The 26,684-nt window shown below is 40.9% G+C and overlaps 1 protein-coding gene across 3 annotated transcripts in view; it reads right to left on the bottom strand.

The window, feature by feature from the left end:
- Window positions 1-26,684, bottom strand: part of NUDT3 (nudix hydrolase 3) — a 107,756-nt gene that overhangs the window by 67,888 nt on the left and 13,184 nt on the right. Inside the window, exon 2 of one of the 3 annotated variants that reach the window (XM_067753275.1) lies at window positions 15,018-15,077. The exons of 1 other annotated variant lie outside the window; for it this stretch is intronic. In XM_067753275.1, coding sequence (XP_067609376.1) covers window positions 15,018-15,020 — 3 coding nt within the window. In that variant the 5' untranslated portion in view covers window positions 15,021-15,077. Of the gene's footprint in view, window positions 1-4,338; window positions 4,420-15,017; window positions 15,078-26,684 lie in introns of all 3 variants that reach the window. One more of the 3 variants, XM_067753273.1, reaches the window with a different exon arrangement.

The following is a 26,684-nucleotide window of genomic DNA, read 5'->3' as shown; positions in this document are numbered from 1 at the left end:
TTCCCTGGTGGCGCAGTGGTTGAGAGTCCGCCTGTCGATGCAGGGGATGCGCGAATGCCCTGGTCGGGGAAGATCCCACATGCAGCGGAGCGGCTGGGCCCGTGAGCCGTGGCCGCTGAGCCTGCGCGTCGGGAGCCTGTGCTCCGCAACGGGAGAGGTCACAACAGTGAGAGGCCCACGTACAGCAAAAAAAACCACCAAAAACCAAAAAACCTCACAATAAGAAAATGACCAACCTAATTAAAAAACAGGTAAAAGACCTGAACAGTCACCTCACCAAAGAAGATATACAGATGGTAAATAAACATATGAAAAGATGCTCAACCTCATTTGGCATTAGGGAATTGCAAATTAAAAAAAAAAAAAAAAAAAAAGGCGATACCGTTACACACCTATTAGAATGGCCAAAATCCAGAACACGAAAACACCAAAGGCTGGTAAGAATGCAGAGCAACAGGAATTCTCATTCACTGCTGGTGGGAATGTAAATTGTACAGCTACTTTGGAAGACAGTTTGGTGGTTTCTTACAAAACTAAACATACTCTTACCAAAGGGTTCAGCAATCATGCTCCTTTGTGTTTACCCAAAGGGGTTGAAAACTTGTGTCCATACAAAAACCTATACACAAACATTTATAGCAGCTTTATTCATGATTACCAAAACTTGGAAGCAACCAGGTGTCCTTCAGCAGGTTAATGGATAAATATCCAGACAATGGAATATTATTCAGTGCTAACTATTAAGCCATGAAAAGACATGGAGGAACCTTAAATGCATACTACTAAAGGAAAGAAGCCAATCTGAAAAAGCTACATACTGTATGATTCCAACTATGACATTTTAGAAAAGGCAAAACTATGGCGACGGTAAAAAAGATCAGTGGCTACCAGGGACTACAGGAAGGGAGAGATGAATAGGCAGAGCATGGAAGATTTTTAGGGCAGTGAAACTATTCTGTATGATACTCTAATGACGGACACATGTCATTACACATTTGTCAAAATCCACAGGATGTACATACAACACCAAAAGTGAATCCTAATATAAACTATGAACTTTGGGTGATAATGACATATCAATGTGGAATCACTGATCGTAACACACGCATCACTCTGGTGGGTGATGTTGATGGTGGGGAAGGTTATAAGTGCGTGGGGGCAGAGGACATATATGAGTACTCTGTACTTTCCACTCAGTTTTGCTGTGAACCTAAAATTGCTCTAGAAAATAAAGTCTATTAAAAAAAAAAGTATTAGGGACTTCCCTGGTGGTCCAGTGGTTAAGACTCTCTGCTTCCACTGCAGGGGGCACGGGTGTGATCCCTGGTTGGGGAACCAAGACCCCACATGCTGTGCGGTGTGGCCAAAAAAAAAAAAAAGTATTAAAATATTTTTTTTAAAGGTATTGAATATATTTTTAAAAGTTATTGCTGGATTCCTTTAAAGGACTAGTAAAGGCTCAATCTGAACTCACAGGATTATTAGTAACAGTTGTAACTAACATTTTTATAGCAATTTAGAATGTCCCAAGTGCTATGCATGTAAATATAATCTAACTTAATTCTCACAATGACCCTAGGAATGAGATGGTGTTAGTGGACATATTTCTATTTTACACTTGAAGAAACTGTGGTTTCAAGAGGGTACAAACCTGAAGTACACACATGACTACAGTAATCAAGACGGTGTGGTACTGGCACAAAAACAGAAATACAGATCAATGTAACAGGATAGAAAGCCCAGAGATAAACCCACAAATATATGGTCACCTTACCTTTGACAAAGGAGGCAAGAATATACAATGGAGAAAAGGAAGCCTCTTCAATAAATGGTGCTGGGAAAACTGGACAGCTACATGTAAAAGAATGAAATCAGAACACTATCTAACACCATACACAAAAATAAACTCCAGATGGATTAAAGACCTAAATGTAAGACCAGATACTATAGAACTCTTAGAGGAAAAACACTCTTTGACACAAACTACAGCAAGATCTTTTTTGACCCACCTCCTAGAGTAATGAAAATAAAAACAAAAATAAACAAATGGGACCTAATGAAACTTACAAGCTTTTGCACAGCAAAGAAAACCATAAACAGGATGAAAAGACAACCCTCAGAATGGGAGAAAATATTTGCAAATGAAGCAACTGACAAAGGATAAAACTCCAAAATATACAAACAGCTCATGGAGCTCAACATCAAAAAAACAAACAATTCAATTAAAAAATGGGCGGAAGAACTAAATAGACATTTCACCAAAGAAGATATACAGATGGTCAAGAGGCACATGAAAAGATGCTCAACATCACTAATTATTAGAGAAATGCAAATCAAAACTACAATGAGGTATCACCTCATACAGGGCAGAATGGCCATCATCAAAAAATCTACAAACAATAAGTGCTGGAGAGGGTGTGGAGAAAAGGGAACCCTTCTGCACTGTTAGTGGGAATGTAAATTGATACAGCCACTATGGGGGGTTCCTTAATAAACTAAAAATAGAACTATCATATGACCATAGTATATGCCACAACTGGGCATATACCCTGAGAAAACCATAATTCAAAAGGACACATGTGGGCTTCCCTGGTGGCACAGTGGTTGAGAGTCCGCCTGCTGATGCAGGGGACATGGGTTTGTACCCCGGTCCGGGAAGATCCCACATGCCGCGGAGCGGCTGGGCCTGTGAGCCATGGCCGCTGAGCCTGTGTGTCCGGAGCCTGTGCTCCGCAACGGGAGAGGCCACAGCAGTAAGAGGCCCGCATACGGCCAAAAAAAAAAAAAAAAAAAAGGACACGTACCCCAGTGTTCATTGCAGCACTATTCACAATAGTCAGGACATGGAAACAACTTAAATGTCCAATGACAGATGAATGGATAAAGAAGATGTGATACATATATACAATGGAATATTACTCAGCCATAAAAAGGAACGAAATTGGGTCATTTGTAGAGATGTGGATGGACCCAGAGTCTGTCATACAGAGTGAAGTAAGCCAGAAAGAGAAAAGCAAATATCGTCTATTAACTCATATATGTGGAATCTAGAAAAATGGTACAGATGAACCTATTTGTAGGGCAGGAATAGAAACGCAGACGTAGAGAACAGACATGTGGACACGGCGGGGGAAGGGGAGGGTGGGCCGAATTGGGAGATTAGGTTTGACATAAATACACTGCCATGTGTAAAATACATAGCTAGTGGGAACCTGCTGTATAGCACAGGGAGCTCAGCTCAGTGCTATGTTATGACCTAGATGGCGGCGGAGCGGGGGAGGTCCAAGAGGGAGGGGATATAGGTATACATATAGCTGATTCACTTCATTGTACAGCAGAAACTAACACAACATTGTAAAGCAATTTTACTCCAATAAAAAAAAATTAAAAAAACAAACAAAAAACATGTTCTTTCCTCCACACCCGACTCCATTTGACGGCTGTAGCACTATCCATTAGCTAACACTCGTGAGAGTCCTGGGAGTCTGCAGCTGAATAAAGGGCAAATAACACTTGTTGCAGCTTCAGTTCTACAGCAAGTGGTTTAAATTTGCAAAACATGCTCAGCATATACAGTAACAATCACAACACTCAAAGCTAGCAAGAATATCATCTTCCTCTCCACTTTTCTGGGTAACCAAAAGCCAACAGATGTTTATAACTGGTTTATGATCTGTGAGGCTGTATTATACACTAGCAGGCGTGCCAAGGTTCCTTCGGTTCCAAGCCAGCAGAGCTTGGGAGTCCTCCAGATTCACACACTCACCTCAAGAAGGATAAGGGGTTACTTAGGTCCCTTTGCAAGTTAACAAGTACTGGCTTTTAGTCACTTCCACTAGAGGAAGGTAGCTATGCAAAATATATTAGCAGAAGTGACAAGCAAGGGAAATAAAAACACAAAGGGCAGACTTAACTCCTCATTCACCTGCAGCATTGATAAATAACTGAATTTTTATCCTAGCCCATTAAAAGGAGGGAGGGAAGCAGGCTTCTCATTTAAGGGTAGGTAGCAAACTCAGCAGTTGTGGGAGATTAGGGAGTCTTGGCAGTGGGAAGTGGGCCCAAAATAGACGTATTAAACACCACTAGGTGAGAGTTCCGATCAGCACATATTTTTAGTAATTGCACATTTATAACTTTCACATGTCCAGTTCAAAATTAGTCTAGCTATCAGTCTCTTGAAATGCCAGAAAAATGATTCCTACTCCACAGGCATCCTCACAAAGGAAAAAATCATGTAGTCAAAGCCCAGCACTGATTCTGCCGCTGCGCTGGATGGAACCTTGTAACCCATCTTGACAGTTACAACTGTCACTCCCACCATTCACCTTTACTCACCCTGCACCCCTGCCTCCAGTCAAAAGGAACTTCCTCTACCCTCCATGCTTGATTTGTGGGTGGGGGTGATGGTGTGGCAGCCTAGGGAAAGCAGGAAGAAGAGAAATGTGGCAGAGACTCCTGGTTGTCTCCCAATATCTGTTCCCAGCTTCATCCTTGGGAAGCTACACAAGGAATCCATTTGCTAACTAACCAGATTGAGTTAAGTTCTCAAACTTGACCACACTTTGTTTCAGGTCACAAATTTCTCTGCTGGTATTTTCTACTGCTGTCAAATTACAATATTACGAAGACTGTTTTTATCTACCTCTGTTGGACATCAAGAAACATGTTTAGATGATTGTAAAAAGTCAGAAAACAAGACTGGCATAGGAAATTGTAATAGCTCTTAAGTTGTCCTTATTGTCAGTCACTGCAAATATAACTAAATTTAAATGAACTAAGGTTTTGCTCTCACATAGAAGCTCATGCCTTTTGTTCTCTAGCACTGAAAAGACTCCTGCATCATTTTCAATGTTTCCAACAAGAGTTTAACCTGTTGTTTCCCTTCTGGAGAAGCTTTTTTAAAAATGCTTATATTTTTAAATATGTATTTTTACTAACAACAATTTCGAAATTGATGACAGCACCTAAATCTAAACAACAAAAAAATCAATATGTAAATCCTACCCATCCTTTGAGATACTATCAAAACAAGTGATTATCACGTCACAACCTATAATAGATCATTGAATCTATTATAGTTGAATACAGGATAGAGAAGGAACACTAGTATAAAAATGTAAGTTTACAAGGAACATAAATATATTTATGTAAATTTCTTTCAAAATTATTTCTACGAGATCTGTAAGTTGCATTCAACGGATCAAAATCTATATGTGACATGAATATGTCCCCATACTTCAAAAGCTAATAGCAAAAGAAAAAATATAATGATGAGTAATATCTCCATCTTGACTTTTTACTAGTGGGAATTAAAGGTTACTCACACCTTCAATGTTATATACTGAAAGATACTGTACTTGCAAAAAGCATCCTGAAATCTCTCATTTTTCATCAGTTAGAAATAAAATTATTCTAAAATAATGAAATAAACTAGTAGTTTAATTTAATGGTAAAAATTCCAAACTTCATGTTAGCAACTTTTGTCTATTTTGTAAACCATAATGCATAGCTACATCTCACTGTGCGTTTTAATATGCATTAAGTACTAAACAATTTACCTGTTGACAAATCACTTATCTTATGTGATTATTTTAAACTATGTGAATGAGAAAGGTAGAAATATATATTGACATTCACTGATTCATTCAAAAACTATCTCTTGGGAATGTGTATTTGTCTTGTCTAGGCACTGGGCTACACTGGTAAGCAAGACAGAGGAGACTGCTGCTGTCGTGGACTCAGTGTTAAGGGAGGGAGCCATGTAAAGGGGAAATATGGTAATATTAGACAGTGATAGGTGCTAGGAAGAAGATGAAAGAGCATGATGTGACAGTGTGTGACTTGGAGAGCTATGTTAAAGAGAGCCAGGGAAGACCTCTCTGAGAAAAACCAATAAATTGATCTAAAGTGATTCATCTTTTACTTAAAATCATTTGTTTATCACATGCCACCCCAGGATGGTGAAGAGATTTTAAAAATTTCTACAGACGATCACAGCTAGCCATGAGCTGAGCAGGGGCCAAGAGGGTCTTCTCAGGAACCGTAAGCAGCACAAGCAGCTAGCTGGTAGAGACTCCAGAGACAGGAGACTAATCCTGACTTCTCCCTAAAAGGACTAACACAAGTGCCTCTGCTAAGACATGTAATACTCATAATCTTGGAGACAAAGCCAAGATTTCCTAGAGGCAGTTTATTATAAGTCTATTACCTGAAAGATTAAAAAGAAAGGAAATTGTTGAATAAGACCCTGAAACAATATTTAGAAAGTGTTACATTTTTTTCTGGTTTATTTTAAAGAATTGATGACTCCTCAAAGAACATGGCAAGTGTTACTCAAAGTCCAAAGAAAATGTTTCTGACTACTTGCACCTGTCCATTAGGACAGACTTTGCTTTGCTGCCTTCCTGGCCCCATTCTACAAGACATCTTCGGGATGTTCTCTGAACCCAAACATGACCATATCCTTTGCTCTGAAGAGGGTTAAGAGAGCACAGTTCCAATTCAGCTTAGTTCTTTGGCCTCAGTGTGAGAAACCATGCTGTCACGTAACCTGGAGAAAGGCACAGAATTTGAAGTTTAAGGAGTTGGTAAGATGGTGAAACTGGCTGCCTTCCTTCTTCCTGTGCTTGGTCTTCACACTGTGATACCACCAACCATCCTTCAAGTTCAGGATCCTTCAGCCATCCTAGATTCAAGTCAGAAACCTAGGAGTCACCAGAGTCAACTTCTCCCTCTCCTTGACCTCTCATATCCGACCTGTTACCAATTCTGGGATCTTCCTCTCTACATCTCTGAAATCTGTCCACTTCTCTCAGCTCCTCTGCCACTAACCTGATTCAAGGCATTTACCTGGACAGAATTACTATAGTGACTGCCTAACTCGTCTCCCAATATATGTACTCTCCCCGCTCCAGTCTACTCACTCTCTGCAGTCCAAATTATCTTTCAAAACAAAAATCAAGTTTCCCACCTACTCCTGCTCTTATTAAAACCCTTCAAATGCCTTCCATTACTTTTAAAATCACAACTATAATCAGATGAAACAAGATTGACCAAGTACTGATGAAAGCTAGATGATAAGTACGCTGAGTGTCTCTCTTCTGTATATGTTTGAAATTTTCCACAATAAAAAGTTTAAAAATAATGAACAACCAAAAAAACAAAGAAAGACCATGGCTGACAAGGATTCCATGGTCTGGCCCCACCTACCTCACTTCATGCTTGTACTCTGCACCTCTGCAGCACTGGCCTAATTTCATTCTTCAACTGCTCTAAGCTCCTTCTTACTACAGAGTGTTTGCACATGCTGTTCCCTCTATCTGGAACGCTTTCATTAACTCCTACTCAGAGATCAGGGCAGCCTCCCTGAGACACCCCTGCCCACTATGTCCATATCAAGGTCTTTTGTCAAATGGTGCTATTAATTGATGTTCCTTTTTCCTAGACAATGTCACCTCAGTTTGTGAGCAAATATTTCTGAATGTGGTTAACTGTAAACTTCATAAGAGCGGAGTCTGTATTTTTGCTTATCAGTGAATACTAAGCATTTAGCACAGGACCTGGAAGAGAGCCAGCACTTTAAAAGTGGTTGTTGAATGATTACTATCTAAGATTTCCAAGGGAATCGCTTTCAAATTTTTATAACAAAACACATTCTAAATTTATAAAAAAATATTTGTTATTTTTGTCTCAGTTTCCCTCAAGTTGCTACAGAGAAATCGTTCTTATTTATTCCCTTTGGAGAGTCTTTCCTTTGAGATATTGGAGTACTCAACATTCCTGTGATGGAAGTGTCATGATTACCAACCAAAAATAACCACACAAATCCACACCCTGGTCTTGTCTCACTCTTCTTCATAGTTGCTTCTCCTCCTCCCTCACCCAAATCAACATCAAAGGACTAGAAGACACTTGCAGATAAATTCCCTAACAGACCCCAGAAACTTCCTTTCAGTTCCTGCTCCAGATGGCTGGCAAGCAGATACCCCTTAGGGATGCTTCAGCAGAGGCCCCAGGACTTCGCTCCATTCTGCTTCCCTTGTGATTACCACTAACACTCCTTCTGCAATATATTCCAGGCATCATCACAGGGCCATTTACTTTGTATCATGTGGTAAATTGACATTAAAAGGGCTTATCTTTTCATTTTATCAAAACTTCTAGGAGACAGGCATAAAACAAAAGCTAGAAACTAAATCTGATTTAAATGATTTTATTTTATCATGTTAACATTCAGTGTAACAATTCATGTAACTAGAGAGTGACATCCTGAACATTAATTCAATATTTCTTAGAACTACAGGGCCATTAAGACCCTAAGAAATAAATGGCCAGCAAGGAGACTAAATTTATCAAAATATCTTCTAGACAAAAAAGCACATGAAGCATCTGGCACAGGCTTCATGAATTAATTCAGACATCATTAATCCAAATTTATAATTGAGGAACCAAGTAAAAATTTAACTTTAGTCTATCTATGACCTGTGAAGTAAATCAACAGTAGAGTCAAAAAAAAAAATGTGAACATCCTCAAGTACTTGTTCATATGAAAATAATCCGTGTTAACTACAAATCACTCTTGTCAGGTAAGGCTAAACAGGGAGGACCCCCCCCCACCCCGCTGACAGGGAACACTCTAATGCTATGTAAATATGTATCTGTGAATCAAGAAAGCTCCACAATATGTTGTTCAAACTGCTAACTGGCATTATTACTGGTAGATAAATCTGAATTAAGAAGGTTCTTTAAAAAAAAAAAAAAGAGGTCCCATTATACTTTTAAATCATATTTTTGAACACAAAATTGGCTTCTAACACCAGAGCAGGAAAGTAAGCAAATTTTAGAATTCCTCTTAAGGAATTTCTTTGAGGCAACCATTCTTCATAAATTAAGTAATTACCAGGACATCCCTGGAGGTCCAGTGGTTAAGACTCCGCGCTTCCACTACAGGGGGCATGGGTTCAATCCCTGGTCGGGGGACTAAGATCCTGCATGCTGCACGGCACAGCTAAATAAATAATTACTAAAATTATAAGAATAAGACTGTCTACTCAAAAGCTGAATAAGAGTACTTAAAGACCTTCATGCATTTTTAAAAACTTTTTTGCCAAGTTCAGTAAATAAAAAAAGTTTAACAGAAATTATCTTTTTATCTAGAAAGGAGAGTTAAGACTGCTTTATCATTTGCTAATTATAAAACCAGTGCTAGAGGAGAAACCTTCTGAAAACTAGATCATTCTCTTCCTGCAGGTAAGGCTGCATTTCAATTTTAGACAGATGGAGCCCATCTTTAAGGAAAGACTTAATAGCCTATTACAGTGTTCATTTGCTGATTGTCACTGGTGTCAGATGTTTGCCCTTGTATTTAACTAACTCCCCCTGCTATCATTAGTCCCATTCTGGTGTTTACTGGATGTTGAGTAACCTGCTTACATATACCAGACCACTTATTAAGTAATCCCTCTTCTGTGGCTCTTCCTCTGGTAGTTACTAGAAGACTTAGGTATCCTGTACTGCCAATTAATTGTATGCATGGTGGCACTGACCAAATGTTTAAGTAAGCCATTCAGTGTGTCTACACCAGCCTCAAGTATCAGAGCCCTTGAGAAGGCTGTTCATGTCTATCACTCCACAGAGCTAACTTCTTTGGTAGAGAACTTGGTGTCAAATTTATTGTATCAATACAATTTGCCTGCCATATCTTAAAATGTGTATAGACATTTTTTTTTAATCAGTCTTCTATTTCTTTGTCTGTCAGCATAATGCCTATGGGTGGAATTAGATGACAGCTTCCAGTTCTGAACTCCCAGGGAACCAGGGAAAAGCTTTGCCTGTACACATGATTCTTCTGGTAAAGTTTGAGCTTTTTTTTTTTTTATTGGAGTATAGTTGCTTTACAATATTGTGTTAGTTTACACTGTACAGCAAAGTGAATCAGCTATACGTATACATATATCCCCTCTTGTTTTTTTAAATTATTTTATTTTATTTATTTTTGGCTGCGTTGGGTCTTTGTTGCTGCATGCGGGCTTTCTCTAGTTGCGGTGAGCAGGGGCTACTCTTTGTTACAGTACACGGGCTTCTCATTGCAGTGGCTTCTCTTGTTGCAGAGCACAGGCTCTAGGCACGTGGGCTTCAGTAGTTGTGGCTCACGGGCTCTAGCGCACAGGGTCAGTAGTTGTGGCGCATGGGCTTAGTTGCTCCGCGGCATGTGGGATCTTCCTGGACCAGGGCTCGAACCCATGACCCCTGCATTGGCAGGTGGATTCTTAACCACTGCACCACCAGAGAAGTCCCTATATCCCCTCTTTTTTGGATTTCCCTCTCATTTAGTTCACTACAGAGCACTGAGTAGACTTCCCTGTGGTATACAGTAGTTCTCATTAGTTATCTATTTTATACCTAGTACGTCTACGTCTAGGTCTGTGTCTCTATTTCTGCTTTGTAAATAAGATCGTCTACACCAATTTTTTCAGATTCCACATATATGCGTTAATATACAATATTTGTTTTTCTCTTTCTGTGAAGTCTGAGCTTTAACTCCAGCCAGCTTCAGAATTACTCAGTCCAAAATATAGTGCCAATTCTGCAGAAAGGGCTGTGATCTTCCTGAGCACAACCAAGACAATTATCATTATCAAGAAGCTCCTAGATCATCAATCCAGAATGCAAAAGAAAGAGGTTAATAAGGACACTAGAACTCAACCTACAACAATGTAACAGCTGGGGCAGGCAGGGAAACAACTGCAACAGTAAGCTGATCAGCCTGATCACTTCAGCAGGGATAGCCAGCTCTTTCCTAGCATGGTCACTGTGCTACCTTTAAGAGGTGACACCAACGAAGACGAGATCCATAAATCCTGGTCTCAGCCAGACAGTAAAATTCTCTCCAAATAAGAAAAAAGGGGGCTTCCCTGGTGGTGCAGTGGTTGAGAGTCCGCCTGCCGATACAGGGGACACGGGTTCGTGCCCCGGTCCGGGAAGATCCCACATGCCGCGGAGCGGCTCGGCCCGTGAGCCATGGCCGCTGAGCCTGCGCATCCGGAGCCTGTGCTTGCAACGGGAGAGGCCACAGCAGTGAGAGGTCCGCGTACCGCAAAAAAAAAAAAAAAAAAGAAAAAAGAAAAAAGGGGTAATCATCTATGTATTGTCTTTTCAAACTTACATATGAAATAACACCAGTCTACAACATCATTTTTAAACACAAAAAAACCGTGATAATATATGACATGCTAAGGATCAAGAGCAAAGAAAGAACTGCAAAAGCATGGAAGAGGCAGCACTGGTTTTTGTTTATTTTGCTGCTTCTCCTAAAGTTAACTGTTTAAAGGCTTTGACTTTGATTATACACTTTAATAATGAACCTAAATTTGGATTTCATTCAAAAGAGTAAATATTAAGCAACATACTTTCAAATGCATAAAAAAATCATTGATTAGGCGAAGTCCTTAAACAGTTCTAGGAATGGATGACTTGACAAAAATGTGAGTTATGAATCTGTTTGCATTTCTTCCTTCATTAGGAATCATTTGGGGGAGTTCCCGGTGGTCTAGTGGTTAGTATTCGGCGCTTTCACTGCCGTGTCCTGGGTTCGATCCCTGGTCAGGAACTGAGATCCCACAAACTGCGGGGCATGGCCAAAAAAAAAAAAAAGAAATCATTTGGCCACTGGTTTTACAGATCTGCGTTTTATATCAAAGTTAATAAACACATTTATGGACTTCCCTGGTGGTCCAGTGATTAAGACTCCGCGCACCGGGAGCCCGGGTTCCATCCCTGGTCAGGGAACTAGACCCCGCATCCTGCAACTAAAGATCCCGCGTGCCACCAACGAAGATCTTGCACACAGCAACGAAGATCCTGCAAGCAGCAACTAAGACCCAGCGCAGCCAAATAAATATTTAAATATTTTTTAAAAAGTTAATAAACATATTTTATATAACTGATGGTTGTTTTCATTAGTGTTATTAGCATATAAAACAGACCTGATTAATCAACTGTTTTTACCCTTTTGATTTCCTATTAATAAATTTTTCTAACGTTTTTATACATTACCTATAAAAAAACCTGTAAGTTATAATATGACCATTAAAACAAGGATAATTCTAGGGTAAAACCTGACTGTGAAAGCTAATCATTGGAGCACATATAAAACATTGCACCCTAATCAGACAGTACACTTAAAAATATTCCTTGACATGGAGGATAAGATGTTATAAATTTAAATAAACTTAAAGAAATTTAAGGGCTTCCCATGTAGCACAGTGGATAAGAATCCGCCTGCCAATGCAGGGGACATGGGTTCAAGCCCTGGTCCGGAAAGATCCCACATGCTGCGGAGCAACTAAGCCCCGTGCACCACAACTACTGAGCCTGCACTCTAGAGCCTGAGAGCCACAACTATTGAGCCTGCAATCTAGAGCCCGCGAGCCACAACTACTGAAGCCTGTGCGCCTAGAGCCTGTGCTCCGCAACAAGAGAAGCCACTGCAATGAGAAGCCTGCGCACCACGATGAAGACCCAACGCAGCCAAAAATAAAATAAATTAAAAAAAAATAAATTTAAGTATACCTCATTTAGTGAGAACCTTGAACCAAAATGGGAAGTTCTGTAATGGTTAATCCTAGAATTCACTTGAGATAACCAGATGTGAAACTCACAAGTAGGCTAATTTGTTGCTATATTACATTACCCCAGACTGTCCTTTTGCAGCTTCTTTGCCATTTTCACAGCTGTATTTGACATTGTGTATTACCCTTAATTGCCCCACCCTCAATCTCTTGGTTTTTGTTTTGCTGAGAATATAGAACACCCACATGTTTCCATCTCTACATTCACCTACCCACCTACATCCACGCCCACATACCCTGCCTCTCCTTCTGGTACTACAGAGGCACTATCTGTGCTCCAGGTGAAAATCAAACCCTCCACCTGTGCATTAGATCTTCTCTCTGCCCTACTTAAGGACATTGCTCCAACAATTCTCCCCCCCTCTTCTGCACCATAACATTTTACCTTTCTCCCAGATCAAATCATTTCCATCATCATGAAACATGCTTTAATTTCTCCCTTAAGAAAAAACAAAACCCTCTCGACTCTACATCCCCCGTCTATCTACTGCTCCTCTTTATAGCAAAGTTATTCAATAAAATTGTCTACAATAACCGATGTATATTCTCCTTTACCCATTCTCTCCTGAACCCACCACAAACAGAATTTCATTCCCTTATCAAGGTCACCAATTAATGACCTCCAATGGTCAACTCTCAATCTTCATCCCACTTGACGCATCAGTAGCCTTGTCATGGTGACATTCACTCTGCGTTGAATCAATCTTTCCTTGGCTTCCAAGACACATACTCTTCTGGTTTTGTTGCCCCCTTGCGTGCTACTCTTTCTTTAACTCCTTGCCTCTAAATCATGCAGTGCTGAGGGACTTGGTCCTCAAGTTGTCTTCTCTTCTATACCTACACACTCTTTGTGATCTTGTCCAGGCTTGTGACTTAAAATACCACTGACAGGCTGACAACTTCCAAATTTATATCTCTAACCCATACTTCTCCCCTGAACACCAATTTCTATGTACAGCTATTTCTCCCCATCCCAAACCTGCTCCTTCAGTAGTCTTCTCCATCCCAGGAAATGGCAGCTCCACCCTTCCAGTTACTTTGGTCAAAAACCTTAGGGCCATCCTTGACCCAACTCCCATTTCACACTCAACCAATTAACAAAATCTCACCTTCAAATATAATCCAATTGTGACCTCATACCACCTCCTCTGCCAGCATCCTGATCTAAGCAATCCTTAGCTCTTACTTTGATTAAAGTAGCAGCTCCCTAACTGGTCTCTCTGCTCCCATCATTGCCCCTTTGCTGACATAGGCTATTCTCAACACAGAAAGAAGGGAAACCCCTTTTAAACTCAGATCATGGGCTTCCCTGGTGGCGCAGTGGTTGAGAGTCCGCCTGCCGATGCAGGGGACACGGGTTCGTGCCCCGGTCCGGGAAGATCCCACATGCCGCGGAGCGGCTGGGCCCGTGAGCCATGGCCGCTGAGCCTGCGTGTCCGAAGCCTGTGCTCCGCGACGGGAGAGGCCACAACAGTGAGAGGCCCGTGTACCACAAAAAAAAAAAAAAAAAAAAACTCAGATCATATCCTTCTTCTGCTCAAAACCCTCTAATGACTCCCCATCTCACTCCAGATCCACATCCTCATATTTCACTGCCAAAGTCCTTACAAAGACTTTGATTAAATGAGATTATATCTTGTAAAGCTCCTAACACAGTACCAGGCAAAAAAGCACTTGACTAATAACAATGCCCTTCCTCCCATCAGAGTTTCACATCCGGCTGCAGTTACAGTCACTTAGTGCAGCAGTTCTCAAAGACTCCTGAAGGGCCACAGGCCTCTGAGGGGCCGGTACTATTTTCATATTAATACTAAGATGTTATCTGCCTTTTCCACTCTTATTCTCTCAGGTGTATACAGTGGAGTTTTCCAGAGGCTACATGCCATCACTCTGACAACTAATGGAATGTGTGCTTGTATAGTCTTGTGTTATCTGGAATTTTCTAAGATAACAGGTTTAGGGTACAAATACGTTTTTCAGAGATTAACTCAGTTTCATCTCAGTTCTGCACTCTTACCAGCTATCATCACTTACACATGCTATTCCTATAAACTGAATATTGTCTAATATACATATCGATAATTTCAATTCTGAAGCTTTGCTTATGCCTACACAAAAACACAAGCAGTACATTTTGTTTTATTTTGCAATGTTTTTAAATTTTTTAAACTTTTCTAAATTTTAAAATTTTATCTAAAACTGCTATTTTAACATTTTATGCCTGTAACAACATTTTATTCCCAAATGAAAGAAAATGTGTCTATAATAACTTTTTTAGATTTAAAAATGAATTGTTTCCTTAAAAAAGGAAGGTTAGAAGACATGATTTCTCAAACCACAGCTGTACCATCCACGTCAAAAGATGATGAAAAAGATGAAACTGACCATAGCAGGGAGTTGTCTGATTCATGAAAGAGGAGTCTATGCCAAGAAAACTGGATGAAACTGAAATAAGAAACAAAAATATGATGGCTTGATGATGTTAATTATTTACCTTATTGTGTCTTATGCAATGACATTTTCTAATATTATTACTGAGGTACCATTCTGAGGCTAATCATTTCAAAGTTTTTTTTGTTTTGTTTGTTTGTTTTACTGCTATTTATTTATTTTAGATTTTTTGATGTGGACCACTTTAAAAGTCTTTATTGAATTTGTTACAATATTGCTACTGTTTTATGTTTTCTGGTTTTTTGGCCCCAAGGCATGTGGGACCTTAGCTGTCTGACCAGGGATTGAACCTGCACCCCCTACACTGGAAGGCAGAGTCTTAACCACTGGACTGCCAGGGAAGTCCCTCAAAGTTTTTTAAAAAATAATATTTTATACACAGTGATTAAGCAGGATTTATTCCAAGGATGCAAGGATAGTTCAACGTCTGCATATCGATGAATGCGATACATCACATTAACAAAATGAAGGATAAAAATTTATATAATCATCTCAATAGATGCAGAAAAAGCTTCTGACAAAATTCAACATCATTTATGATAAAAACGCTCAATGAGGGGCTTCCCTGGTGGCGCAGTGGTTGAGAGTCCACCTGCTGAGGCAGGGGACACAGGTTCGTGCCCCGGTCCGGGAAGATTCCACGTGCCGTGGAGCAGCTGGGCCCGTGAGCCATGGCTGCTGAGCCTGTGCATCCGGAGCCTGTGCTCTGCAACGTGAGAGGCCACAACAGTGAGAGGCCCGCATACCGCGAAAAAAAAAAAAAAAAAAAAAGCTCAACTTAGTGGGTATAGAGGAAACATACCTCAACATAATAAAGGACACATATGACAAACTCACAGATAACATCATACTGAAGGCCAAAAAACTGAAAGCTTTTATTTTAAGATCAGAAACAAGACAAGGATGTCTACTCTCACCACTTATTTTCAAAATAGTACTGGGAATCCTAGCCAGAGCAATTAGGCAAGAAAAAGAAATAAAAAGCATCCAAGTCGGAAAGGAAGAAGAAAAACTGTCACTATTTGCAAATGACATGACCTTACAGAACACTCTATCCACCAAAGTTAAACAAATTCAGTAAAGTTGTAGGGTCCAAAATCAATAGATAAAAATCAGTTGCATTTCTATACACTAACAATGAACTATCAGAAAGAGAAATTAAGAAAAAAATCCCATTTATGATTGCATCAAAAAGAATAAAATACCTAGGAATAATTTAACTAAGGAGATAAAAACTACAAGAAACTGAAGAAGGGCTTCTCTGGTGGCACAGTGGTTAAGAATCCGCCTGCTGATGCAGGGAATATGGGTTCAAGCCCTAGTCCAGGAAGATCCCACATGCCACGGAGCAACTAAGCCCGTGCACAACTACTGAACCTGCGCTCTAGAGCCTGTGAGCCACAACTACTGAGTCTGTGTGCCACAACTACTGAAGCCCACACACCTAGAACCCGTGCTCTGCAACAAGAGAAGCCACTGCAATGAGGAGGCTGTACACCACAATAAAGACTAGCCCCCATTCACCACAACTAGAGAAAGCCTGAGTGCAGCAATGAAGAACCAATGCAGCCAAAAAAGAAAAAGAAAGAAACTGAAGAAGACCCAAATAAATGGACAGTTATTCCATGCTCAAGGATTAGAAGAATATTGTTAAAATGTCCATATTACCCAAAGCAATCTACAGATTCAATGCAATGCCTATTAAAATTCCAATGGCACTTTTCACAGCAATAGAAAACAACAATCCTAAAATGTGTATGAAACCACAAAAGACTCCAAATAGCCAAAGCAATCTTGAGAAAGAAGAACAAAGCTGGAGGCATCATGCTTCCAATTTCAAACTATATTACAAAGCTATAGTAATCAAAAGAATATGGTACTGGCATCAAAACAGACACAGATCAACAGGAAAGAATACAAAGTACAGAAATAAACCCCTGCATTTATGGCCAATTAATGACAAAGGAGCCAAGAATATACAATGGGGTAAGGATAGTCTCTTCAATAAATGGTGTTGAGAAAACTGGAGAGCCACATGCAAAAGAATAAAACTGGGCTACCATCTTACCCCATACACAAAAATCAACTCAAAAATGGATTAAAGATTTGAACATAAGATCTGAAACCATAAAACTCCTAGAAGAAAACATAGGGGGTAGCTCCTTCGCATCAATCTTAGTGATGATTTTTTAGATTAGATACCAAAAATAAAGGCAACAAATGCAAAAATAAACAAATGGGACTATATCAAACTAAAAAGCTTCTGCACAGCAAAAGAAATCATCAACAAAATGAAAAGGTGATCTATTCAATGGGAGAAAATACTTGTAAATCATGTATCTGGGGACTTCCCTGGTGGTCCAATGGTTAAGACTCCACGCTCCCAATGCAGCGGGCCCAGGTTCAATCCCTGGTCAGGGAACTAGGTCCCGCATGCAACAACTAAGACCCAGTGCAGCCAAATAAATATTTTTAAAAAATCATATATCTGATAAGGGGTAATATCCAAAATATATAAAGAAGTCATACAACTCAACAGCAATAAAAGATCTGATTTTAAAAACAGGAAGAGGAACTAAATAAACATTTTTTTCAAGGTGACATCCAAATGGCCAACAGGTACGTTAAAAGGTGCTAATCATCAAGAAAACATCACTAATCACTAATTATCAGGGAAATGCAAGTCAAAACCACAATGAGATATCAGTTCAGACCTGTCAGAATGGCTGTCACTAAAAAGACAAGAGATAACAAGTACTGGATATGGAGAAAAGGGAACTTTGTGCACTGCTGGTGGGAATGTAAATTGGTTTAACCACTATGGAAAACAGTATGGAGGTTCCTCGAAAAATTAAAGATAGAACTACCATATGATCCAACAATCCCATTTCTGGGTATATATCCCACGCAAACAAAATCACTATCTTGAGAGATACCTGCACACCCGTGTTCAATGCCGCATTATTTACAATGGCCAAGACATAGAAACAAACTAAGAGTCCATGAATGGATGAATGAGAAAAAAAAATGTGATACACACCCCCACACACAATGGAATATTATTCAGCCATTAAAAGGAAACCCTGCTCTTTGTAACACTGATGGAACCTCAGGGAATTATGCTTTGTGAAATAAGACAGAGAGAGACAAATACTGTATGATCTCGATTATAGGTGAAATCTAAAAAAACTGAACTCATAAAAACAGAGAACAGATTGGTGGCTGACAAAGGTGGGGGTGGGGTGGTGTGCCCATGGTCAAAAGGTACAAACTTTCGGATTTTGGGGGGGTTTTTTTGCCACGCTGCATGGCTTGTGGGATCTCGGTTCACCGACCAGGGATTGAACCCAGACCACAGCAGTGAAAGCTACCAGGGAACTACGTGGCTAACCACTAGGCAACCAGGGAACTCCCCAAACTTTCAGTTTTAAGAGAAATATCAATAAGTTCTAGGGATGTAATGTACAGGATGGTGACTACAGTTAACAATATTGTATTATATATTTGAAAGTTTCTAAGAGAGTAAATCTTAAAAGTTCTCATCACAAGAAAAAACATGTTACAGTGCAGAAACCAGAAAGACCTCACCTTAACCAAGCAATCAAGGTTAATATCACCAGTAATAAGACACACTGACATCATGTACCCTTTTTTTTTATGGTGGTTTTGTCTTTTATTGATTTATTTTTATTTATTTATTTATTTTTGGCTGTGTTGGGTCTTCATTGCTGCGCACAGACTTTCTCTAGTTGCAGCGAGCGGGGGCTACTCTTCGCTGCGGTGCACGGGCTTTTCCTTGCAGTGGCCTCTCTTGTTGCAGAGCATGGGCTCTAGGCGCGCGGGCTTCAGTAGTTGTGGCCTGTGGGCTCAGTAGTTGTGGCACACTGGCTTAGTTGCTCTGCAGCATGTGGAATCTTCCCAGACCAGGGATCGAACCCATGTCCCCCGCATTGGCAGGTGGATTCTTAACCACTGTGCCATCAGGGAAGTCCCCATCATGTACCCTTTGATATGATGCAATGACAAGGGCACATCACTTCTGTGATATTATTGCCAAAAATGCATGACCTCAATCTAATCATGAGAAACCACCATTAGACACAAGTTAAGGAACATTCTGCAAAATAACTCACTACATACTCTGTGTGAGACTCAATTTTCTTCAGATACTTATATTGAAAGATTCTGAATGCAGTAATGAAAACCCAGCTATCTTCAATTAATTCAGACATTAAAGAGATTTGTGAAACCTGTAAAATACCACCACTCTTTTCACTAATCTCACATTTGCTTCTTATTAATGAGCACTAGGGGAAGAGGGTGGTAAACGGAGGGTGGTAATTCTTTAAGATGGTTGGTTGCCATATTCCAAAAAAATGTGTACTTCATGAGACTGGAGAAAGATAAGCCAATAATTATTACAGTTGCCAAATATTATCTTCTTTTGTGATTTAACAATGTCATTTACAACAAGAGTGGAACATTTAAGTAAATTTTTCATCCACTCAATGGGTACATAAACATTAAAATGTGTATGCAGAGTTCAGATTATAAAAAATGTTTATTATACAGGAAAAAACAGATTATAAAATTGTATTTAAATAAAGCACAAAGTTATAAAAACTAAAAAACCATAATGATTAAAGAAAAGAATTTCCTCCTTATGTTTTAGAAGAAATTATTTGGAGGTTGAATGGTATTTATCCGCACAACAACTGTGGGCCTACTATGTGAAGAGCACCATGGAGAATAAACTATGAGAGACACATTAGAACTCTGGTAATTTATAATTTAGTGGGCTCAAAAGAGGGGGTGTTTTTCCCACATTTGCTACAGTGAGTGTGAAATATCTTTACAATGGAAGAAAACTAATAAAACTGCCTTCAAAAATATTTCGCTTTGGTATTCAAAATATGCCCAAAAAATCCATGTTTCTGATAAATTCAACTTCTTCCCACAATACACACATGCTACCTCCGGATGCATGATCAGCTGCAGCTAAGGGTGACAATGAGCAACAGATGCTGCTGAAGTTGGTACAGATTATGCTCCTATAATTGTATCACAGCCTCTCATTCCACCTGCTTTGTTGTGTTTTGTTTTGAATGCTAGTGTGGGGAGTCAGTTTTAGAAACATATCTTTATTCAAATTTCTCCATTCCACTCATTTAACTCCTTTTGTGGATCTGTCAAAAGAAATTTATATTCTTTCTACCTCTGTACATTATTTTACCAGAAATATCACAGTAGACGGGTATGAACACCCTTCTGGTTTCAGGTCCCTTATCTCCCTGAAGTGACTAGAAAGACCAGGTCTTAGTTTACTTCTACAAATTTAAAGATTCTATAAACTTAGGTCCTACCTCCATCCATATAAAGCCCTTTCAAAGTAAACCCACACAGCTCCATTTATGCATTAAGTCCTTTCTTTCCCAGTTCCTATATTTTTGGATCACAGTCCACACCGAAGTCTATCTTTGTGCAGCTGTGTTAGGCTGTCATGATCAGGATCTGACTTTTTTTATGCCTGCACAATTTGCATTAATGTAATGACAACAAAATTCTACTCACCCTTCAATACCCAGATTTACTTCTTTGCCGCTGTTTCCAACTTCCCAATTCAGCACTAGTCACTCCTCTGTAGCCTAAAGCCTTCGGGAAAGGGTTTTCTTACAATACTTACAACTATCTGTTGACCATTGTGATTCAGGCCTTAGTAACAATGGCTAACAATTCCTGAGTGCTCAAGATGGACCGGGAGGCACTTTATCTATCTTTCTTCACTCAGGTTTCATAGCAACTATAGGAATTAGGCACGACTTATTCCCATTTCACAGATGAAAAAACTGACTCTAAGCCTCCCACTCTTCTGATCTTACACGATACTCCCAAATCAGTCCCAGACCTTGGAACATCTCCACTGTTCCCCTTCCCCTCTCCAGCTCCTATGTGAAAAGGGATAAGGAAACATACAAAAGTTAAACACCATCAACTCTATCCTCTTTTGAGCCCAATAGATTATAAGTTACCAGAGTTCTACAAGTGTCTCTCCTGCTCATAGTTTACCCTCCATGGTGCTCTATACACAGTAGGCCCACAACTGTTTCTAAGGATACATACCATTCAACCCCCAACCTTAGAAACTATCATTTCAATCCCAACCAAACCACTGCAACTCTGCCAGACTTCTTGCCTCTCAAATTCCTATCACCAGACCACTTCCAGTAAATATACTTCACTTCTCTTTCTCAGAAGGATGGGGTCATCTGGAAGGAGTTTTCTCAAATTCGCATCAGTATAATTCAGGCTCTAGGTTTGTTTCCTTTTTTCTTTTCTTTTTCTTTTCCTTTATTTGGCCGCACTGGGTCTTTTTAGTTGAGGCACATGGGATCTTTGTTGCTGAGTGGAGAATCTTTAGCTGCGGCATGCGGGATCTTTACTTGCAGCATGCAAACTCTTAATTGCAGCACGCGGGATCTAGTTCCCTGACCAGGGATCAAGCCCAGGCCCCCTGCATTGGGAGTCCAGAGTCTTAGCCACTGGACCACCAGGGAGGTCCCTAGGTTTTTTTCTTTTATCCACCCTCCAGTCTCAGTAGAAAGTGCATTTCTTTCCTAAAACCTGTCCTAATCAACCCAAATCTATGAGTCCATCTTACCATTTTACTGGAACAGCTTTCGAGAGCCATCGTTCATTCCATTACTCCATCTCACGTTCACACTATTTGACTGCTCTAGGTCTGACACTATCGCCCACCATTCCCTTCTGAAATGTTCTCCTCCCTCTCTGGCTGCTATGGGGCCCCAGGCTCAGGCCCTGCCCTCAGCTTTTCTCCTTGTGCATTTTCTCTTATGCTGACTCTCCATTCTCCCCATCTAAGTCCCTGACACTCAACTCTCTACCCATAGTCTTGACTTCTCACTCCTCTAATCCCACAACATCAGTTCACTGCATTACTTCCAATTTGACATGACAAAAACCAAAGTCTCATCTTCTCTCCAAAACCAACCTCTCTTCTAAATTTCCATTTTTCCTGTCACCCAGGATCAAAATTTTAAAGTCCTCTTTAACCAAAACCCCCTTCAGGGATTTCCCTGGTGGCCCAGTGGTTGAGAATCTGCCTTCCAATGCAGGGCACACAGGTTCGATCCCTGATCGGGGAACTAGGATCCCACATGCCACGGGGCAACTAAGCCCACTTGCCTCAACTACTAAGACCGTGCGCCACAACCAGAGAGCCTGTACACTCTGGAGCCCGCACACCACAGCGAAGGATCCCGCATGCCGCAGCTAGGACCTGACACAGCCAATAATAAATAAATATTAAAAACAAAAACAAACCCCCCTTCATCTTTAACATACCATCCTTCACTAAATCTGTCCATTCCTTTGATTGCAACTCCTCCTACTTCAGTCCTTCACTTCATTCCCCTGCTGCTATGGCTCTCAATTCTAGCACAGAGTAGCATTCTCCCAACAGTTCCTTGTGGTGAAAAGCCCAGCGTTTATCCTACATTCCAATCTCAAGCCTTTCCACAACAACCCTTTGAAGGACAATTATGGTTCCCCACTGTGGGATCAAACCAAAGTCCTCATCCTCTGAAATCAAGGTTCTACACCATAAACCTCCCCCTTCACCCTGCCACACCACTAGCCCCACACCAGGCTCAGGAGCTCAGTCTCGAGCATGCAACAAGCTCATTCCCAACCCCAATCATAGTGAGCCCCCTTCTCCTAACATATCCTTTCCCCTCCTTCCTATCTATCTAAATTCCATCCATTTCTTAAAGCCCAAGATTGACTCTTTCAGTATTTTGCCTCCAACCTGATGTACCTCCAAAACACAGCTCTTTTTTTTTTTTGGAGGTACCTCGCAGCTTGTGGGATCTTAGTTCCCCAACCAGGGATTGAACCTGGGCCCCAGCAGTGAAAGCGCCAAGTCCTAACCACTGGACCACCAGGGAATTTCCTACATATTTTTCTATTTGCTCCAAGTACTGTTAAGTCTTGCCTTTTCAATTTTTCTATCTGACCCCACACAAGACCCACAGTAGCCACATGTTCAACTGTACTGAAATGGCTAAAGGAAATTTAATTCATCAGTTTAGAAAAGTATCTTCCTGGAGACTAGGGAACATGTCCACAGTTTTAAAAATCATCACTGCACCTAGAATAGTGCTTTGTATAAAGTAAGGACTCAATAAATTCTTGTTAACCAATATAGAACTTGGTTACGATGTGCATTTTAAGAAGCATCCTACAGGGCTTCCCTGGTGGCGCAGTGGTTAAGAATCCTCCTGCCAATGCAGGGGACACAGGTTTGAGCCCTGGTCTGGGAAGATCCCACATGCTGCAAAGCAACTGGACCCGTGTGCCACAACTACTGAGCCTGCACTCTAGAGCCCACGACCCACAACTACTGAAGCCCACGCGCCCTAGAGCCCGTGCTCCACAAGAGAAGCCATGGCAATGAGAAGCCCGCATACCACAACAAAGAATAGCCCCAGCTCACTGCAGCTAGAGAAAGCCCGTGCGCAGCAATGAAGACCCAACGCAGCTGCAAATAAATAAATTTATTAAAAAATAAAAAAGAAGCATCCTACAGTTTTCATAAGCTTGCATTTTTAAAATTCATTTTTTATCTGAACCTTGACACCCATAAGTTTTAAAATATTAAAAATTCACACATTCTCATGGGGCTTCCCTGGTGGCGCAGTGGTTGAGAGTCTGCCTGCCGATGCAGAGGACACGGGTTTGTGCCCCGGTCCGGGAAGATCCCACATGCCGCGGAGCGGCTGGGCCCGTGAGCCATGGCCACTGAGTCTGCGCGTCTGGAGCCTGTGCTCTGCAGCGGGAGAGGCCACAACAGTGAGAGGCCCGCGTACCGCAAAAAAAAAAAAAAAAATCACACATTCCCAAATATTCTATAGGTCAACTCTAAAAAGAGAAACCATAAGCATCAAGGGTAGGAGGGTATGATGCTGGTAAGCGTTTCATAAAAATATCAGTTCAGGTCAGTGTTAGTTACATTTGCTCTAATTTGACTGGATTATTTTTTGGCCATTTAAATTTTACAAACTTTAGCATGAAAAAATTTTTACCACAAAAAAGGGAGGGGGGATGTTAAAGTCTGCTCCATAAATAAAACGGAAAAGCTCTCCCAGAAAAATAAATAAATGAAAATTCTGACTCAAGACACAGACATCTGTCTGGTACACTGGATTAGTAAGGAGGTTACCTTAAAAAACGACCCAGGGGGTATATTAGACAGGGTTCTTGGGTTGCTAGAACAGAAACCAAGTCTGGCTGTCTGTAGCCAAAAGGAATGTAGTGGAAGAAACATCAAAGGCTCAGAAAACTGGAGTGGCAGGGACTATAGGGCCAGGTTTGGAAGATGGGCCCATACCACGGGCACTCCAGGGCTGGCAGCAAGAGGCACAGCCTGGGTCTACAACACAGACATCTGGTCAGCATACAGCCATTGCCCTCCACTCGCCCTCCAGTAGCCTCCTCAGAACCCAGCCTCCAAGCACTGAGCAGCCAACTAGTGGAGCCTGAATCCTATACCCACACAGGCCCATCAGAGAAGGGAGCTAGCACACCGGCCCATTTGGTTTCTGGGGTGGTAAGTGGGCTCTTCTTCCTCTCCAAGAGGGGCTTTCTCCAAAAAGCAGAGAATGCTCTGAGGAAGGAAGAGTGGGCCAGAGACCCTAGAAATAATAAACACTTACCCCTCTCTCCAGAGACGCACCCACTTCCAAAGTTATTCACAGAACGACTCCAGAAACATTATTCTATGCTCTCTGATTTTCTGCCAGAAAAATCAATCATTCAGTACACTCCAAATCCCTGCACCATAGCCCCAAACTCTTCTCCAGAGGCTCTCCAGTGTATGCCATTGCCTCAACTGCCCTTGGCCTCTTCTGCTCAGTCTGACCGCAGCATACTCTCCCCCAAGTCTCCTGATCAAGTTCTCTGCCAAGTCCTTCCAAGCCACACACCTTCTCAAACCCAAGAAGAATTCATCTCCCTTCTTCTTTCTCCCACAGCACTGTATTTCTACTTAAAAAAAAAAAAAAAAAGTTTAATTATAAAAGCAAAGCAATCCACAGGAATTATTTTAAATAAATATAAGTTGTCACATTGGTTTTCTTTCATGCATTTAAAATTATTTCTTAGACATGCAACAAAGTACTAATTTTTAATGGTACATCGTATTAACATCATGAAATAAAAATAAGTTAAATTCTGAAAGATTTTCCTGGTTCCAGCAGCGGCTCCAAAGTTCAAAACTGGTAGGGTTCTCTGCTGAGCTTTTTGTTTTCAAGTCCGTGGGGATGAGGAGGAAAAGTATCTTTCCCCCCACCCCAGATATTGGTTGGGTTGGTCCCTCTTAACTTCTCTCTCTCCCAGCACAGACTGGGGGCAGAGCAGGGAGGCAGGCAGAGGATAAGAGCTTTCTTTATCCAGAGAAAGGCTTCTCTTTCCCTTTTTTCTGCCTTATCAATGGTAGCTGCTCCATAAACGATGATCTAAGTGAAGAAGGAAAGATGGTGGACCACTTGCAGTGCCATGCTCCTATGAACAGGGCTCACCATCACCAAGTACTCTGTCTGCCCTGTCTGGTACCTTTTCTAACACTAAAATTGCCACAAAAGATGAAACCAGAGGATCACTGAACTTACTGTAAGATCTTCTACTCCAAATACCGCACTATATTGCAATTGCTGGCTTATCTATCTCCACTGTCAGATTGTAAACAATGTGAAGGTCGGGGCCTTGTTCACTGAACACAGAACAGTGCCTACAGCTCAAGAAGCACTAGCTAAATTAACAAACAAATACAAACAACTGAGGTTCAGAAACTCCCCAAACCATTTTCTTATCACAATTTACTACAACCCCAAGTTAGAAGTAGAAATTGCCTTTTTCTTGGTTTTATATTTACATAGCTAACACTGAATATTAACATGTGCCAGCCCCTGGACTAAGTGTTCTATATAATAAATAATTTCACTTCATTTTCCCACACTACAATGAAATAGGAAGGTACTATTATTACACGGGAGGAAATGACATGTAGAGATGTAAAGTAATTGGCTCAAGATCACAGACTAGTGAGTGTAAGAGCCAGGGCTCCCTCCCTGACTGACTCCAGGGCCCAAGCTCTTCACCACCACAGACACCAAAACTCAAATGCCACCATATGGGGCCTGGGCAGGGTATAAGTGTCTGAAGTCCATCAGATTATTCTGACAGAGACACATCATGTTTCCAAAGTAAAGAGGTAAGAAGAATATTTTCATCTCCACAAAGAAATCAGCACTCTCCCATTTTTCTTGAAACATGTAGCCTTTTTTATCTTCCATCTTCCCACTTTTGAGAGAAATTTACAAGGGTACGAGAAATATTTGACCTTCCTCTGAACTCTACCTTCAGAAGGCAAGAACATCTCAGCCACCACAATAAATGGCAGCTGACCCTGGGCCCTGGTATCACAGAGACCACAGGGAATGGGATAAGGGCTGTTGGCCAACTGAAGGGGGCGGAGAGTCCAAAGAGCAGCCACCACTCAGCTCTGGCCATAGTCCTCACATAGGA

The sequence above is a fragment of the Pseudorca crassidens genome, chromosome 10 (genome assembly GCF_039906515.1).
Source record: "Pseudorca crassidens isolate mPseCra1 chromosome 10, mPseCra1.hap1, whole genome shotgun sequence".
NCBI classification, from domain to species: Eukaryota; Metazoa; Chordata; class Mammalia; order Artiodactyla; family Delphinidae; genus Pseudorca; species Pseudorca crassidens.
The sequence above is the reverse complement of the archived record's forward strand: the minus strand, read 5'-3'. Positions and strand labels throughout refer to the sequence as shown.